A 14,197-nucleotide genomic window follows, 5' to 3' on the forward strand; every position below is an offset into this window, starting at 1 on the left:
TTCAGGGAAGAATTTCCACTAGATGTTGGAACATTGCTGCAGGGACTTGCTTCCATTCAGCTATAACAGCATTAGTGAGGTCGGGCACTGACGTTGGGCGATTAGGCCTGGCTCACAGTGGGCGTCCGAATTCATCCCAAAGGTTTTCGATGGGGTTGAGGTCAGAGCTATTTGCAGGCCAGTCAAGTTCTTCCACACCGATTTCGACAAACCGTTTCTGTGTGGACCTTGCTTTGTGCAAGGGGGCATTGTCATGCTGAAACATGGGCAGCTCTAGCAGGGCAGAAATTTGACAAACTGACCTGTTGGAATGGTGGCATCCTATGACGGTGCCATGTTGAAAGTCACTGAGCTCTTCAGTAAGGCCATTTTACTGACAATGTTAGGCAATGGAGATTGCATGGCTGTGTACTCGATTTTATACACCTGTCAGCAACAGGTGTGGCTGAAATAGCCAAATCAACTAATTTGAAGTGATGTCCACATACTTTTGTACATATGGTGTATAATAAAATCAACAGGGACCCCACTTAACACAGCTAAAAAGTATTTCAATGGCCATATTGTCACCTCTTCTCTCTCTCTCTCCAGCCCTTCTTTCTCTCCTTTTATTTTGGGGGGAGTATTTCAAAATCCCTCCTTTGCTCCTTTCATCCTTCCTCTCAGTCTTTCAGGTTGTTGATGTGGGCACAGATCTTGAGGGCGGGACCGAGCTTGATGTTCATGGTGGACATGAGATGCTCCTCTCTGAGCAGCAGCAGGGCCTGTCCATCAATCTCCTGGGACAGGAAATGGGCCGCCAGCTCCTCACAGTCTGCGAGAGGAGAAGAGACGGAGAGAAAGAGGGAAGTTGGGAGTAAGAGAGGGCGAGAGAGAGAGGGGGTGGGGGGGATGGAGAGTAGCATTTGTGTGTTGTTGCATGTCCTTCTGAACTGTATAAACCAATGGCGTCTACAGTATATAGCTCATCTGTGGTACCGACCTTGCAGAGATGATATGAACTGAGACACTTCCTCCACACTCCACTGGGCAGGGCTGCCGGGCAGGAAGTGGGGCGCCGGTGAGCCCTCCAATCGGAGTGTGGGGGGAGGCTGATGACAGGAAGAGGAGGAGGCCGGGGAGAAGGACATGGGGTCGTCTTCTTCCTCCTCGCAACTGGAGATGTCGTCCGAACGGCTGGACTCGGAGCGGCACTGTAGACAATGAACCAGGACTGTATGAGAGGTGTTTGTGCAACAAGGTAGTCACTGAATGGCCATGTCTCTTTACAGCACTGTTCTCCCTAAACTAAAAGAGTGGTAGATCTTGGCTTGCATTTTGACTCAGAAAGTGATCTTGACTCAGAAAATGTTGGTGACCACCGTTCTAGAGTTTTCTCTGTTAACACTATCAACGTTTCCCTTTACTGTGGCAACTGTGATCGAATCGATGCAATATTAGTCACATTCAATAAAACATACCGAAAAAAAAACCAACTACGCAATATATTTTGTTGTGGGCATAACGCATCTGAGTAGGAGTCTATTGCATTGACACGCACTACTCAGGCCGTACTGTACACAGAGGTGAGGCGTAAACAATCAGAGCTGCAGTAGGCCTATATGCAAATAGACCATTGTCATATATGGACCTGTGCCATATACTTTGAACTGGATGGTGTTTACAGCATGAGAAGGTCGTGAGTAGATGAGCTTGTTTTGAGATCAAAGCGAAAGCTGCATGTAGCCATGCATGTTTATATCCTTTGCTAGTTAGTGAGTTGATAGCCCAGTTATAGATCATTTGTAGTCAGCAATAGGGGAGTGACTGCTTCCTACACGGGCACAAAACATGTACATTTCTACACATCTTTTAAAAGCAAGTCAGGTAAAGAGCATTTGTTTTGTATTAAAGGGGCAGTGTTGTATTTTGAGACAGGCTTGAATAAGCTAAGTAGCAGAGGGTAGTATAATTTGTCTGATTCTCTCTAATAATGGTATGATAATAATAATGCATTTTACATCAAACACCACAACAGCATTTTCAGTCACCTTCTTGTCTCAAGGACAAGTGGATAAACAGGTTAATGTCAAGCCTCGCAAGTCTCATGGATTGAAGGCCTACATTGAACACTACACATTGGCTGCTGCTATAGGCTGAATGATAGAACAGCTATTTCCATGTTAAAATGTTATGGGATCCATTTTGTCCATTGTAAACTACATGGCCACTGTTAAAACTAACTTAAAGCGGGTACAGCCTCAGTGCTCACAGTAAACGCGAGCAGGAAAATGCACAGAATGTTCACAACGTTCTGCACTCAGCAGACCTGAAATTGGCTCAGTCCCGGAATTTGTTTTGAAGGAATATTGCTCTTCAGTCATCCATGCCAGCTCAAAAACAAGTGTACAACTATCAATGATAAACGGACCATTACCTTGACTGGTAAGGGTCTCCCGGCTATTTTGGCACTGGCGATCTCGGAGCTGGTCCTGTGGGGAACCCTCCTCCTCAGGACTCCGTCCTCGTCAGAGTGGGTGAGGTGAAGCCCCTGTCGCAGGCGGAAGTGCTGGCTGCAGCTCACGTTATACCTGGAGCAACAGGGAGACATATCGCAGGCATGCACTGAGTGTACAAAACATTAAGAACACCTGCTCTTTCCATGACACAGACTGACCAGGTGAATCCAGGTGAAAGCTATGATCCCTTATCGAACGCTTTTGAAGCCTTGAGACAAGTGAGACATGAATTGTGTATGTGTGCCATTCAGAAGGTGAATTGGCAAGACAAATGATTTAAGTGTCTTTGAACAGGGTATGGTAGTAGCTGCCAGGCGCACCGGTTTAAGTGTGTCAAGAACTGTAACGCTGCTGGGTTTCTCACGCTCAACAGTTTCCCGTGTGTATCAAGAATGGTCCACCAACCAAACGACATCCAGACAATTTGGCACAACTGTGGGAAGCATTGGTGTGAACACGGGCCAGTGTCCCTGTGGGACACTTTCGACACCTTGTAGAGTCCATGCCCCGGCGAATTGAGACTGTTCTGAGGGCAAAAGGGGGTGCAACTCAATAATAGTATAGTGTTCCTAATGTTTTGTACACTCAATGTATACTGCCATATATACTGAACAAAAATATAAACACAACCTGCAACAATTTGACTGAGTTACAATTCATATAAGGAAATCAGTCAATTGAAATACATTCATTAGGCCCTAATCTATGGATTTCACATGATTGGGCAGGGATGCAGCCATGGGTGGGTCAGGGAGGACATAGGCCCACCCTCTTGGGAGCCAGGCCCAGCCAATCAGAACGAGTTTTTCCCCACAAAAGGGCATTATTACAGACAGAAATACTTCTCAGTTTCATTAGCTGTCTAAGATGATCCCGCGGGTGAAGAAGACGGATGTGGAGGTCCTGGGCTGGCTTCGTTACACGTGGTCTTCGGTTGTGAGGCCGGTTGGAGGTACTGTCAAATTCTCTAAAACGACGTTGGAGGCGGCTTATGGTAAAGAAATGAACATTCAATTCTCTGGCAACAGCTCTGGTGGACATTCCTGCAGTCTGCATGCCAATTACGCAGCTCCCTCAACATTTTGACATCTGTGACATTGTGGTGTGTGACAAAACTCCACATTAAAGGGTGGCTTTTAATTGTTCACAGCACGAGATGCACCTGTGTAATGATCATGCTGTTTAATCAGAATCTTGATATGCCACACCTGTCAGGTAGATGGATTTATCTTGGCAAAGGAGAAATGCTCACTAACAGGGATGTAAACCAATTTGTACCCAAAATTTGAGAGAAATAAGCTTTTTGTGAGTATGGAACATTTCTGAGATCTTTTATTTCAGCTCATGAAACGTGGGAACAACACATTACATGTTGCGTATATTTTTTTTCTTCAGTATAGTAGACACAGAACACTGCAGTGACTTTGTACTATATTATGACTGTACCTCTTGGAACAGGTCAAGGAGCAGAAGCGCTTGGTCCCTCTAAACTGTCTGGCTGGGGCGAAGCTTTTGCAGTACTCACACTTCAGCACTGGGAAGAGAGAACAGGAAAAGAGGGGTTTAAAGAACTATATGAATTATAGTTCGTAGTCAAACCACTTTCTTTAATGGAAACGTGACTTGGACTATGGTCTGAGCCTAACCTGTAGCTGTATTCACAGTCTCAGGCTGACTGGCGTCTGGATTGTCCATTGCCAAATCTTCTCCAGCTGGCTCTTTCACTGGCCCACTCACCTGTCAATCAATATACAGGAACAAAATGTGTTGTGTACAACATTACTGATTAAAGGGATTATTTAATCATTATTTAAATCAGATGTTGTACGGCGCATTCAGAGAGTATTCAGACCCCTTGAATTGTTCGACATTTTGTTACATTACAGCCTTATTCTAAAATGGATTAAAACATTTTCTCCTCGTCAATCTACACGAGTGGTGGAAAAAGTACCCAATTGTCATACTTGAGTAAAAGTATAGATACGTTAATAGAAAGTTACTCAAGTAAAAGTGAAAGTCACCCAGTAAAATACTGCTTGAGTAAAAGTCTAAAAGTATTTGGTTCTAAATATACTTAAGTATCAAAAGTAAAAGTATAAATAATTTCCTATTCCTTCTATTAAGTAAAGCAGGTGGCTCCATGTTCCTGTTTTATAAATGTATGTATAGCCAGGGGCACACTCCAACACTCAGACATTATTTACAAAAGATGCATTTGTGTTAAGTGATCCCGCCAGATCAGAGGCAAAAGGGATGACCACGTGTTGTCTTGATAAGTGTGTCAAGTCTTCTAGGAGTAGTGGGTTTGGAGTCAGGCGCAGAGAGCAGAGGGATCGGACAATCGTATTTTATTCCGGTCACGCCAAAACACTAGGCGCATAAAACTGACCGGCCCAAACACAAGACCCAAACAGTCTGGAGAAAATAAAATACAAATGCACATCCCACAAACCGACAGAGGAACAATCCCGCACAAACCTAGTCGGGCCTAACAGGCTTAAATAGACATACATCAAGAAACAAAATAAGAGACGGGTGCAACCAATAAGACCAAACGAACAGAAAAGGAAAAAGGGATCGGTGGCGGCTAGTAGACCGGCGACGATGACCGCCGAGCGCCGCCCGAACAGGCAGGGGAGACACCTTCGGTGGGAGTCGTGACAAAGTGGGTGAATTGGACCGTTTTCCTGTCTTGCTACGCATTCAAAATGTAACGAGTACTTTTGGGTGTCAGGTGAAATGTATGGAGTAAAAAGTACATTATGTTATTTAGGAATGTAGTGAAGTAAAAGTAAAAGTTGTCAAAAATATAAATAGTAAAGTTAAGGCAAATTTCAAAAAATAAAAACGGAAATATTACATTTACATAAGTATTCAGACCCTTTACTCAGTACTTTATTGAAGCACCTTTGGCAGCAATTACAGCCTTTTGTCCTCTTGGGTATGACGCTACAAGCTTGGCAAACCTGTATTTGGGGAGTTTCTCCCATTCTTCTCAAAGGTGAACCATTGCCCCAGTCTGAGGTCCTGCACACTCTGGAGAAGGTTTTCATCAACCATCTCTCAGTACTTTGCTTTGTTCATCTTTCCCTCGACCCTGACTAGTTTCCCAGTCCCTGCCGCTGAAAAAGATCCCCAAAGCATGATGCTGCCACCACCACTATGCTTTACCGTAAAGATGGTGCTAGGTTTCCTCTAGACGTGACGCTTGGCATTCAGGCCAAAGAGTTCAATCTTGGTTTCATCAGACCAGAGTCCTTTAGGTGCCTTTTGACAAACTCCAAGCGGGCTGTCATGTGCCTTTTACTGAGGAGTGGCTTCAGCCTGGCCACTCTAGATGAAGGTTCTCCCATCACCACAGAGGAATTCTGGACCTCTGTCAGAGTGACCATCACGTTCTTGGTCACCTCCCTGACCAAGGCCCTTCTCCCCCGATTGCTCAGTTTGGCCGGGTGGCAAGCTCTAGGAAGAGTCCACTGTGTTCTTGGGGACCTTCAATGCTGCAGAAATGTTTTGGTACCCTTCCCCAGATCTGTGCCTCGACACAATCCTGTCTCCGAGATCTACAGACAATTCCTTCGACCTCATGGCTTGTTTTTTTGCTCTGACATGCACTGTCAACTGTGGGACCTTATATAGACAGGTGTGTGCCTTTACAAATCATGTCCAATCAATTGAATTTACCACAGGTGGACTCCAATCAAGTTGTAGAAACATCTCAAGGATGACCAATGGAAACAAGATGCAGCTGAGCTCAGTTTCGAGTCTCATAGCAAAGGGTCTTATAATACTTAATACTTATGTAAATAAGGTATTTCTGTTTTTCATTTTTTATAAATTTGTTAAAAAATCTAAAAACCTGTTTCTGCTTTGTCATTATGGGGTATTCTGTGTAGATTAATGAGGGCATTTTTTAAAATTGTATACCTTTTAGAAAAAGTCAACGGGTCTGAATACTTTAAGAATGCACTGTATATCCCCAAAGGGTCTGAATGGATGTTGTATTGTATATGAGAACCACAACTACTCTAAGGTGAATTGTACATACAGGGAAGGGTTCAGCTCCCTCCTGGATGACGAAGCCCTCTATGAGGTGGGTGAGGACGTGGGGTTTGACCACAGCCTGTGGAGGGGGGGCTCTCTCCCCCTGGCCACCCCCCACACGGGACACTGAGAGGGCAGGGGAAGGAGAGGGAACAGGGGAGGGAGAAGGTGGACCAGTGCCTTAAAAAAAGATGGTTGAGGGGAGAGAAAGGATTTTATCATTTATTTTTGAACAATTTGAGCAAGGCTGACTGGCCACAGTGTCTAAATCTATGCAAATGTGAGGTTTTTGGAATCATGTATAGGTATGGATCAAAGGGAATTTGACATGTTGGTGGCTGGGCTATGGTGGAAAATGGTCTCCCTGCACTCTTATCCTTCCAGTGGTCGTAAAAGAGAGGAATGAGAAAGGCAAAGTATTTCAGACAAGTGGGCACATTCGTAGCTGACTCCTTACCTGCTTCCATGGCGGAGGAGGAGAGAGCAGGGGAGTGTTCACTCAGAGGAACAAGGTGGGGAGGGGGGGGACCATCTTCCTCATTGGCTGCATCTGACTCGGATTTCCTCTTCATCGACTTACCCTTTGAGGAATGTCATAATTTCACAAATGGAATCGACAACTGCTACGTAGTTTAGAAACATCAGTAATTTATAGTGTCATCAGTCATCATTAAGGAACAACTCACCTGGGGAGGCTGAGGACACACAGACTCTCCATTGGCAGCCACTACAGTGGATGCACTGCTCGCCTCAACCAACGGCAGGGGTAGAGTGAGGGAGGAACGGGAGAGGGTGGGAGGAGAGATGGCGGCCTGGGACTGAGAGGAGATGCTGGTGGCCAAGGTGCAATTTTGATTTGGATTCAGCCTAGGACTCTGATTGGCTTGTGCTTGCACGTGAGAAACATGGGCCAATGAGAGGGCTTCCTGGGCTGATTGAAGGCTTTTTAGACCCACCCCTTTGCCTAAACCCCCTCTCTCTCTGGATGCAATGGAGGCCACCATGGTGAGGAGGCTGGCGCTGTTGGAGCTATTTAGAAGGGTAGCTCCGTCCTGGGAACAGGCGTTCCGGGCCTGGACCAAGGCCAAAGCCTGGGGGTTTCCTATGGAGCTTGGCCTGGCCCCTACTATCTGGACTGGGATGTGCGGCGGAGGCTGGGCGGCACTAGTCTGGTTGTTTGCGGGGGGCGCGGGGAGGATGGGAGGTGGGTTGCGGGAGGGCAGTTGCAGTGGCATACGGAGACCCTGTTGAGTTTTGGGCTGGATTGGAATGGGACCGTTCCCATGGCCTCCCTTGTCGTTAATAGTGCTTTTCTGCAGAGGCTGAACCACCAGCGTTTGAGTACTAACATTGGGCTTGATGGTGGCAGCACCCATCTGGTAACTGTGGGACTGAGTGGGTGCACTGGAGGTGGGCACCAGAATGTGCGTCGCCGCGGCGGCCGAGTTCACCGTGGTGATAGCCCCGCCCCGGCCAAAGTTGGGTCCGGAAAGGAGGAGCTGTGAGAGTGGGACAGAGGTGGAGGGTGAGGAGGGGGTGTTAGAGTGGTGGTTGCCCGTCTTGAGGTTGAGAGAGGAGAGGTTAGCGTTGGAGCTCTGGATGTAGGTGGGGATCTTGATGTGGGACTGTTGCAGTTGGGTTGGTTTAGTGGGAGACTGCTGAGTGGACTGGTTGAACTGCTGGTGAGATGACTGTATAAGGGAGTAGGTTGCTGGAAAAGAATTAGGGAAATGAATAACTAAGAGGTAAGTAAGTATGCTAAGTATGTAGAGCTAAGTATGCTGCGACTTCACTCCCCACCTATTTCACCCCTCTCTGGGGTTTCAGTCTTGACCCCGACTCCCTTGGGACTGCCGACACATCGCAAAGCCAGGTTCTGCACCTGGCCCAGAGAGAAAGGAGAGATGAGTTTATGAGGATTGATGGAAAGAAAAGGCCAGAGAGAGGGATGCAAGAGAAGTACAAGCATGAGTTTCACCAATTTCAGAGTATAACACTGTGGTTTTACTGCACAAAAATTCTAGATGTTTACTGGTCCCAGATCTGTTTGTGCTGTAATGACCACAGGAACTGGCAAGACAGCAACAACAGATCTGGGAAGAAGCTATTCTAGATTACATCACTAAAGCAGGACTCACTCCAATGCTCTCCGTCACAAATACAAAGTTGATCCATACCTGGTCATTGTCTGATTGGTTGCTGGAGGAAGTAGGTGTAACTTCCTGTTGTTGCTGCTGCTGAGTCTGTGGCTGCTGGGTGACCGTTGCCATGGCAGCGGTTGTCGTGCTACCAGGCATAAAGATGAGTTGTGAGGAGAGGGGAGCCCTCAGAGACCGGTTCACCTAGAGTACAACAAAATAGACAGTCAATCAAACAGTCCCTTCATGGAGACAAATGACAAAAGCAGATACAATACTCACACTCCTGAGCCAAGCCCGAACCACACCAAGCTAAGCTGTACTGTGCTGACCTGTTTATGAATCCACTGTAGTGGAATTGGAACTGTGCTGAAAATATCTGAGACAGCAAAGTTTTGTTCGGGTCGGCCATATAGTGTGAATCAGGCAATGGTGCATGTGTTCTCACTCTCAGATACATCTGTCCCTGTCCTGCTGCACTCCCACCCAGCAGCACTGATTGGCTTATGGTGGATGTCCCGGAAGAGCCTGGGCCTATAGCGCGGGTGCTGTTTATGGCCCCTCCCCCAGAAGTGGTTACGTTCACCTGAAGGGGAAAGAAAAAAGGGGATTTGACAACAACCAAAGCAAACTGTATTGACTAGTCTGGAGACAATTAAACAATGGAAGTGCCAGATGTTCAAACTGAAAACGATGGTTTCACGCAAATATCACTGGAGTTCCCTATTTGAAGCTGTATTTGTGTCAATGACACCCATTCTGCCAGTTACATTCTGTTAAATGTCCACAAAGCACACACATCCCTGGGTCGCTCCTCTTGTCAGTTCCCTGCAGCTAGCGACTGGAACGAGCTGCAACAAACACTCAAACTGGACAGTTTTATCCCAATCTCTTCATTCAAAGACTCCATCATGGACACTCTCACTGACAGTTGTGACTGCTTCGAGTGATGTATTGTTGTCTCTATCTTCTTGCCCTTGTGCTGTTGACCGTGCCCAATAATGATTGTACCATGTTATGCTGCTGCCATGATGTGTTTCTACCATGTTGTTGTCATGTGGTGATGCAACCATGCTGTTGTTGTCTTAGGTCTCTCTTTATGTAGTGTTGTCTCTCTTGTTGGGATGTGTTTTGTCCTATATTTTTATTTGTAATCACCCGACCCCGCAGGAGGCCTTGTGCCTTTGGGTAGGCCGTCACTGTAAATAATCATTTGTTCTTAACTGACTTGCCTAGTTAAATAAAGTTTAAATAGAATCTAAGGAAAATTATCATGTGCTGTGCTAGTTCTGAAAGAGGCATGTATGTGTAAACGTACAGATGTGACTGTCGTGCTGGTGGTCTGAGAGGTGCTGTTGGTGGCAGGGCTGGACTGGCGACTGGCAGCAAAGGTCGCCTAGAACAGGGACAACAAGGAATAATGTAAAAAGCCATTGCCATAGTTTAGAGCAGAAAAAAACAGACTATGTACCAAACCTCATGACGACATATTGTACTGCCACCCTAACCTGAACATTCTGCCTTTTAAAATAGCAAACCAACTGTAACCTGACCATGTCAAAACAGCACCAATGTCCCCTATTCTGAGCATGCATTATTGGTACAGTTGAAGTTGGAAAGTTACATACACCTTAGCCAAATACATTTAAACTCAGTTTTTCACAATTCCTGACATTTAATCCTAGGAAAAATTAGGCCAGTTAGGATCAAAACTTTATTTGAAGAATGTGAAATGTCAGAATAATAGTAGAGATAATTATTTATTTCAGCTTTAATTTCTTTCATCACATTCCCAGTGGGTCAGAAGTTTACATACACTCAATTAGTATTTGGTAGCATTGCCTTTAAATTGTTTAACTTGGGTCAAACGTTTCAGGTAGCCTCCCACAAGCTTCCCACAATAAGTTGGGTACATTTTGGCCCATTCCTCCTGAGAGAGCTGGTGTTACTGAGTCAGGTTGGTAGGCTTCCTTGCTCGCACATGCTTTTTCAAGTCTGCCCACACATTTTCTATGGGATTGAGGTCAGGGCTTTGTGATGGCCACTCCAATACCTTGACTTTGTTGTCCTTAAGCCATTTTGCCACAACTTTGGAAGTGTGCTTGGGGTCATTGTCCATTTGGAAGACCCATTTGCGACCAAGCTTTAAATTAACTTCCTGACTGATGTCTTAAGATGTTGCTTCAATATATCCACATCATTTTCTTTCCTCATGAAGCCATCTATTTTGTGAAGTGCACCAGTCCCTCCTGCAGCAAAGCCCCCCCACAACTTGATGCTGCCACCCCCATGCTTCACGGTTGGGATGGTGTTCTTCGGCTTACAAGCCTCCCCCCTTTCCCTCCAAACATAACGATGGTCATTATGGCCAAACATATTTTTGTTTCATCAGACCACAGGACATTTCTCCAAAAAGTACGATCTTTGTCCCCATGTGCAGTTGCAAACTGTAGTCTGGCTTTTTTATGGCGGTTTTGGAGCAGTGGCTTCGTCCTTGCTGTGCGGCCTTTCAGGTTACGTATATATAGGACTCGTTTCACTGTGGATATAGATACTTTTGTACCCGTTTCCTCCAGCATCTTCACAAGGTCTTTTGCTGTTGTTCTGGGATTGATTTGCACTTTTCGCACCAAAGTACATTCATCTCTAGGAGACAGAACGCTTCTCCTTCCTGAGCGGTATGACGGCTGCGTGGCCCCATGGTGTTTATACTTGCGCACTATTGTTTGTACAGATGAACGTGGTACTTTCAGACGTTTGGAAATTGCTCTCAAGGATGAACCAGACTTGTGGAGGTCTACAATTATTTTTCTGAGGTCTTGGCTGATTTCTTTTGATTTTCTCATGTCAAGCAAAGAGGCACTGAGTTTGAAGGTAGGCTGTAACGCCCTGACCTTAGAGAGCCGTTTTATTTCTCTATTTGGTTAGGTCAGGGTGTGATTTGAGTGGTCATTCTATGTTTTCTATTTCTTTGTTTTTGGCCGAGTGTGGTTCCCAATCAGAGGCAGCTATCTATCGTTGTCTCTGATTGGGAATCATTCTTAGACAGCCTTTTTCTCACCTAATGTTGTGGGTAATTATTTATTTTCTGTGTGTGTTTGTGCGCGCCACGGTTGCTTCACGTTCGGTTGGTGTTTACCTGTTTTTTTGTGCAGGTTTCACTTTATTTAAAAAATGTGGAATTACATGCACGCTGCACCTTGACTCATCTATGACAGGGAGTTTGAAGACAGTGAACGTGACAGTAGGCCTTGAAATACATCCACAGCTACACCTCCAAGTGACTCAAATGATGTCAATTAGCTTATCAGAAGCTTCTAAAGCAATGGCATAATTGTCTGGAATTTTCCAAGCTGTTTAAAGGCACAGTCAACTTAGTGTATGTAAATGGAATTGGAATTGTGATACAGTGAATTATAAGTGAAATAAACTGTAAACAATTGTTGGAAAAATTACTTGTGTCATACCTAATCGATTTGCCAAAACTATAGTTTGTTATTAACAAGAAATTTGTGGAGTGGTTGAAAAAAATAGTTTTAATGACTCCAACCAAGTGCATGTAAACTTTCGACTTCAACTGTAGGTGTGGTTCATAAAGATGGTCCTTTACCTGTTGTACTGCAGCCAGGTTTTGTAGCTGGGCACTGTTGATCTGTTGCTGCAGCATTAGCTGCTGGAAGTACTGCGCTGCATTGGGCTGCCTCTGCAGCGCCTGAAGGGCCTTCAGTTGCACAAGATAGAAAACAGGGAGAGGGAGTAATGACATTGCACTGTCAATAGCAGGTTGATATACGATGGCTTGCACAGTGATAATGAGACAACTACGCTACAGGCAAGGATTACAGATGATCCTGTGTGACTATGAGTACAATTTGTGATTGCCATGTCAGAAAAAGGCATAGACTATACATAATATTCCCATTCATATGCATACACACCTGTGCACACGCACACCCACACGTACTGACCTGCACAGCCTGTCTCTCGTACAGGGACATGGAGTTCATTGGAGAGGGGCGGGAGTTCACTCCTGATGGAGTGGTTCCATTGGTAGAGCCCTGATTTTGGTCCCCATCTGTCTCCATCACTGAGGAAAAGAAGAGAAGCTTTCAATCAAATGCTGCCAAGAAAACAATGTCAAAAGACCTATCAGTCACTGGTGGAAGGTAAAATATTATCCACACTACAGCTTTGTGGAGCTGTAAGGTGTGGAATACATCTGTCATGCATGGATAACTAACATCTGTATTTACATGTTGACAAGATTGTATCTATCAATCAAGAATGCCATTCCTCCGTTCACTCCTTCACGTGACTGCTTGCAAACATTTGATTGTCATGCAACATACATGCAATACATCCTAAACTAGTAATACATTCATTGTTAGTCGCTTGCAAGGTAAAACATTATAAGATAGCTAGCTGTCCACATGTTATGCAGCTCACTTGTTTCACTATAATTAAAAGCAAGTTGAGTGCTGTTAGCTCGTACAGTAGTTAACTAGCTAGCTACAGTAACTAGTTGCAGACAGTGATAGCACAAAAACTAGCTACTGTAACTAGCTAGCTACCCATGAGCACCGTATGCTGCAAATCCCTTGCTCACCGTGGACGTTGGTGTATTGCCACCTATGTTTCTATCTCGACTTCAATGCGTAGCAGTATGCAACAATTCCTTTTGCACGACGATATTACAGTACATTCAATTGGGTTGTTGACAGTTTGCATAAATTTGGGTGGAGGACAACGCCTCCTTCTGATGTTTTGACGTTTTCCGGCGCAATGGAATGACGGCGCACGTAGGTCGCCTGCCAAAATGTGTAACAACAACATAGTTATTACAACGTAATATCTACCTGCCATAGAACACGGTTAATATGTAATTCATTGCGACAATGTATGTGATGCTTCCTGTTACATTGTAGCTGCATCATGAAATAATCATTCGAGCAGCCTTGTGCATCCGCTACAATGAATTTGATTACCCCAATTGTGTGACCATACAAACATTTTCCAGAAATCATTGTTTCACCAATGTAAAATGAGCGAAACCGTTTTACCTTCTAGTTAACTTAGATGCGTTTATAAGTAAAGCTACCATTACACTTTTATTGTATTTTAAAACGAGGTTTAAAAAATGTACTTACTTTGGCCACTTTCTTTCCTTCGAAGCTTCAAACTCTAAACCTGTCACTCAAAAGGATCTCTGTCAACATCACCTAATCCCAAATCATGTTGAAAGACTATGTCCAGATGAAGTACACAAACAAACAACCAGGAATTGCTGTTTGTAATGCCACCTGGTGGATGTAAATTAGGTTAATAAAGCAAAACGCTGACTTTGTACTTGCCAACGATAGTATCAGAAGGCTTGGGTGTTTGTTACATGTGGGATATTTTATTTAACATTGTATTCATATATACAAACATAAGTGAAACGAATACATGTAACATATGAGGGTGCATGTTTGATGTAATGTTTCATTTTCTCAAAAGCTATTGTTATAGCCAGATTTA

General features: G+C 44.7%; 1 protein-coding gene across 2 annotated transcripts; it reads right to left on the bottom strand.

Annotated features, from left to right (window-relative positions):
• Window positions 1-369: 369 nt before the first annotated feature.
• Window positions 370-13,962, bottom strand: LOC124043575 (polyhomeotic-like protein 1). 2 transcript variants are annotated; one of them, XM_046362295.1, is made up of 16 exons: window positions 13,828-13,881; window positions 13,287-13,488; window positions 12,649-12,767; window positions 12,291-12,401; window positions 9,999-10,076; window positions 9,129-9,266; window positions 8,720-8,884; window positions 8,343-8,424; window positions 7,229-8,253; window positions 7,000-7,123; window positions 6,547-6,722; window positions 4,145-4,235; window positions 3,945-4,032; window positions 2,417-2,570; window positions 983-1,193; window positions 370-814 (listed from the first exon to the last, which is right to left on the bottom strand). In XM_046362295.1, exons 3-16 carry the CDS (start codon window positions 12,763-12,765, stop codon window positions 663-665), a joined length of 2,712 nt encoding a protein of 903 aa, XP_046218251.1. In that variant the 5' UTR covers window positions 12,766-12,767; window positions 13,287-13,488; window positions 13,828-13,881; the 3' UTR covers window positions 370-662. The 2 variants fall into 2 exon arrangements, with proteins under 2 accessions (XP_046218251.1, XP_046218250.1); XM_046362294.1 differs by lacking the exon at window positions 13,287-13,488 and having other exon boundaries at window positions 13,828-13,962.
• Window positions 13,963-14,197: the final 235 nt, after the last annotated feature.

The sequence above is a fragment of the Oncorhynchus gorbuscha genome, linkage group LG09 (assembly GCF_021184085.1).
Source record: "Oncorhynchus gorbuscha isolate QuinsamMale2020 ecotype Even-year linkage group LG09, OgorEven_v1.0, whole genome shotgun sequence".
Classification (NCBI taxonomy): Eukaryota; Metazoa; Chordata; class Actinopteri; order Salmoniformes; family Salmonidae; genus Oncorhynchus; species Oncorhynchus gorbuscha.